At 38.6% G+C, this 4,763-nt stretch overlaps 1 protein-coding gene across 1 annotated transcript; it reads left to right on the top strand.

Annotated features, from left to right (window-relative positions):
- The first annotated feature begins 961 nt into the window (after positions 1 to 961).
- On the top strand, positions 962 to 4,526 carry LOC141818075 (protein ROOT INITIATION DEFECTIVE 3-like). The gene is made up of 8 exons (XM_074705659.1): positions 962 to 1,174; positions 1,256 to 1,369; positions 1,585 to 1,721; positions 1,810 to 1,957; positions 2,515 to 2,714; positions 3,025 to 3,152; positions 3,348 to 3,559; positions 4,177 to 4,526. The coding sequence occupies exons 1-8, from the start codon at positions 962 to 964 to the stop codon at positions 4,336 to 4,338; spliced, it is 1,314 nt and encodes a 437-aa protein (XP_074561760.1). The 3' UTR covers positions 4,339 to 4,526.
- Positions 4,527 to 4,763: the final 237 nt, after the last annotated feature.

Raw genomic sequence — 4,763 nt, 5'->3', positions numbered from 1 at the left:
TCTTCCGCTGCGCCGCCGCAAGGAAGGAGGCGGATCAACACGGCGTCTGCGGTTGGAATCGACTGCGGAATGGGCGTCTGCGTGTTCTCTTTTACAAAAAGGTACGTAATGTTGGTTACTCACAAACATCTCCTCACGTAAAAGATCAGTGGGCCCGGGATTGAAGTCGGGATGATGCATTGATGTCTACGGGAGACCCACGGGTTAAACATTGTGTAAGAATTATAGGGGACACAAATTTAGGCCTCCAAATTGCTGTTATATGAAATGGAATACTACGTTGGACGATTAAAAATAATTTTTATATAAATAAATAAATAATAAAAAGAAATTAAAAGTTACGCGCAGCTGAGAGGTCTCATGCTGATATGCACACAAGCTGTTCGAGCATTTCACTTCGTACAGAAGTGTCGGACAAAGCACAAGGGGAGATCGGAGTGCGAAGGGAGGCGGTTCTGTTGCTCTTCTTGAAGAGCGAGCTCGGTTTGGTGGAGCCCTTCTTCTTCTTCTTCTTCTTCTTCTTCTTCTTCTTCTTCTTCTTCAGGTACGCGAGCACCGCCTTCTGAAACTCTTCCTCCTCCGCTGCAGCGCCGGAAGCCAACATTGATCGCGTTCGAGATCGTAGAAAAGGACGAGCTTATTCCACTCCGGGCTCCTCCGCTGATTCCTTGGGGTTCGTTCGAATACTAAGGAAATCAAGGAAGAGAAGAAAGAGGCGATGAGCATCATAATGGAACCCTAATTTCATCACATATACGAGACTGAAGCGGATGCGATTATGACCCGGTCAGTTTCCTTTTAAATATTATTATTTATAATAATCATTATAAAATTTTATTAAAATTTTTAAACATATAAATTTAGGGTTGGGTTGGGTTGGGTTGGGTTTAGGGTTTAGAGACGTCCGTCTGCGTTGGTTTTGTAGGAAAACGCTCCTCTGCTGCGCGTGCTCCTAACGGCGATGGAAGTGGTGATCGCCTCGTCTGCGGTGGATGCGGGAATCGGTTGTTGGGAACTCCGTTCTGGCGCCGAGCGGCATCACTACCGCTTATGTTCCTCTGCTCCGCATGGTCTTCTCTCCGTTTCCGGTCGCTTCCGATTCCTAGCTGCCTCGCAACTTCGGGACGCACCCTCTGCAACTTCTGCCCCCATATTCTTTTGGTCCTGGGATAAGGTAAGTAGTAATGGGAAACTCTTATCTTATTCTGTATATTTCTTTGAGTTTCTGATCCAATATGTTCTCATTGTGTTTCAGCCTCAGGTTGAAGTTAGAAGCTTTCCCGCTGAACCAATTGGGCCGCTTATTTCCAATGCGGAAGGCACTTACATTATTGGAGGAGGATCATCAGGAAGTATTTATCTGTGGGAGGTAACTACTCACTTTTCTAATATTGATTTCCTTTGCAAGTTTGATTTTTGCCCTCCTCTTTGAAAAATCACTTTGCTTACAATACTCAGGCTTGATTATTTTGATACTATTAATGCATGACTACTAAGTTTGTTTCATTCTTTTATCTTGATTTCTCTCAAGATGATAGTCATTTTGTCTGTCCATGAAGTTACTTTCCTTGTGTTTTTGTGCAGGTTTTTACAGGGAAATTGCTCAAGAAGTGGCATGCTCACTACCGCTCTGTTAACTGTCTCACTCTATCGAAGGACGACGAGTCCCTGCTAATATCAGGGTCTGAGGATGGCTCTGTCAAAGTTTGGTCTCTTATAATGTATGCAATTTCTAATTAGTTTCATTGTCTTTCTCCTTTATTTCTTTATATTATAAAATGCTAATTTTTTGTCATGCTTCATTCATAGGTTGTTTGATGATATTGCAATGGCTTCTGCTGGCAATCATTATATATATAGCTTCGCTGAGCATTCTCTAGGTGTCACTGATATTGTTTCGGGGCATGGGTTAAGCAACTCCATTATCATCTCATCTTCAAAGGATCGTACATGCAAGGTTCATTTGTTTTTTTACATTATGGTTATTTTTATAGAAGTAATCAGTTGCGAGTGATTTTAATTGATACAATTTAATCATTTTGTGTGTCACTGATATTAATTGTTTGTCAATAGTTGAATTGATATTTATTACTTTTGATTGAGATCAAGGCTATCAAATTCTACTTCTATATGATGTTAAGTTTCCTTTTTGTTGTTATGTCTTTGTGGAGTATAGTGCTAAACCTAGTGGAAGTTATATGTAGCAAAAGAGATTGCATGTGTTTTTTTTGGCATTTGGATATAGTTATTCCATTATCTGACCTGGACTTCTAGTGCACCCAGAGTAGTTTGACTAAACATATTACAGTTTATTTGTGTTGAAATTTTACTTAATTTATTTGCAAGCCAGATATGCCATTCATAATTCTTTAGGTGTTTGACCAAAGATTTAGTTTACTCCTTTTGTGTATGACCATGCATAACTAAGTAGCTATAAGATGCTAGAACAACAAATTATTATGAAGTTTTTTGATCAATTGTAGATTGTTCATATGTCTGATACTTTTGTTCCAGGTATGGAGTTTGTCGAAGGGTGAACTATTGAGGAACATCACATTTCCTTCAGTAATTGATGCTGTTGCAATGGATCCTGGGGAGCATGTCTTTTATGCTGGTGGAAGAGATGGCAAAATATATATTGCGGCTCTAAATGCTGAAGGCAACCCCAATAGCTCTTATGGGGTGTTCATCCTTGATACCTTATATGATCACAGGTCTCAATGCTGTTAGTTTTGATTAGCATGTCTCTTTTATGTATTGTTGTGTCAACATCGATGTCATGCCCATCATCATCTAGAGGTGAACTCTAGATATTGTCTTTTAATGTCCAATTGGGATCCTATGTAGGATCAGGATTGTTTAAGTTAGTTTGGGTCATAAGATTGTAAGATTATAAGGTCTAGACTGCAATCTTGACAACCATGATTGTCGGTGACAATCTGGCTGGTTTTCTCCTAAGGTAGTTAATCTTTCTGAATTCCTATTCTATTTCATATTTAATTTAAGTTGGTCTTCCTGTTCCAGCAAAGCGATAACAAGCTTAGCCTTAAGCAAGGATGGAGTCACTCTTGTGTCTGGATCTGAAGATGGCTCTGTGCTAGTTTTGAACACAACAACTAAGCGTGTTACTCGTGTATTTAAACACGGGAAAGGTACACAGACATTTATTTCAGTACTAAATATAACTTTTGGACCTCTTGTTTTTCAATGAACCTTTTAATTAGGGAAAAAATTTACCATGCTTTTTTGGAAGAATAACTAATTACCAGTTCAGTTTTATTAAAAAATCCTAGTGATCAATATTACATATTATGAAGCATAATATATATCCTTTACATGCCATTCAGGTCCTATTAATAATGTGGTTATAGCTAGACAGTCGCCGTTATGTAGCTCTGCATCGGCGAATAAGCCTCCTCCGTTGAGCAAGTACACAGATTCTGCAGACGGAGAAGTTAAAACCACGGCTGTCACTATGGTTGAATCTCCCTCGCATGGTCATCAAAATTCTAGATTTCTCAGTGCAGGTGTGATGGGAAAGCTAATTCAAGAGCTCCAGGTTTGTTATTTATTTATAGCATGTACATCCATGTTCCCTTCCATCATTGGAAACACAACCTTAATGAATTTATTTGCTATGGATGCATTCTTAATTGTTCGGTGTATCTTCTTTTCCTTTCTCAATCTGAACCTTGAGTATCTTGCTGTAAACTGAGCCATATAACTTTTCTCTAGTTTCTCATAGAAGAATTGTTATGCTGCAAGAATTATTATTATTATTATTTATTATTTAGGGTATTCTGAACATTTACTAGTGATGTGCCTTGCTTAGTGCTCCATGCAGTCGACCCCAAATAACTGAGACAAATGCGATTTGGTCGCAATGTATTTCAGACACTTACTGCACGGTTGGTTCTGTAGCAAAATATTCATGTGAGGTTCCACCATAACTTGTTAAACAAATAAAAGAAGTGCCACATTCTTATTTGGAGCATGGTTTTGTCCATTCCCTTGGAGAATTTATCGCCAGGATAATAATGGCCTCTCAGTAAGAATTTTGTTCTACATGAATGGATAGTTCGACCTAATGACCTAGATCAGATGAAATGCCACATTCTATGACTACAAAATTACTAATCTTTGATGTCTGATTCTTTTATTTCTCCTTCAATTCAGAAGCAAAATACTTCAAGTGCTGCAGAGATGGAACTGGAGAGACTTAGACTTCAATCTGAAAGATCGACACATCTAGTCAGGCAATGGAGGAAACGATACGAGGACATGCAATCTGTCTATGTGAGTGAGCTGTTGGATGGAAAAGAAATGAGTAGTAGCTAGCAAAGGGATATCCTATCTTCTTTCATTTTTTGTTTAAAATAGTTAGAAATAGTTCATGATCCACGTACATTTTCTTATATTGAGTTTTATATATGGTATTTATCTCGTAACATAGATTTTTCATAATGACTACATTATATAATGCTCTGATTCTGGTGTTCTTTGATATTGAATGCTACTTTTGGATATGATGCGGGTTCTTGCTCTCAATGCAAGAGCCAGTTTATGCATCTCATAGTGACTCAATTGCCAGTAGCAAGGAAGCATAGACCTCAATGATTTTTGGCTCAACATTTGTCAAACACGAGCAAGTACATCGAGAATTTACTCGACGGAGGCTCAACTCTGATGCTCAAGTCTGGTCCATGTAGAATTCGTGAGATATGAAGTAGTGTCGACTCATGCTTAAATTGGCCTTCTATGGT

Source organism: Curcuma longa, unplaced genomic scaffold (assembly GCF_044706935.1).
Source record: "Curcuma longa cultivar G26 ecotype Majalengka, Jawa Barat unplaced genomic scaffold, ITB_CL_G26_1.1 contig_23171, whole genome shotgun sequence".
Lineage (NCBI taxonomy): Eukaryota > Viridiplantae > Streptophyta > Magnoliopsida > Zingiberales > Zingiberaceae > Curcuma > Curcuma longa.
The sequence above is the reverse complement of the archived record's forward strand: the minus strand, read 5'-3'. Positions and strand labels throughout refer to the sequence as shown.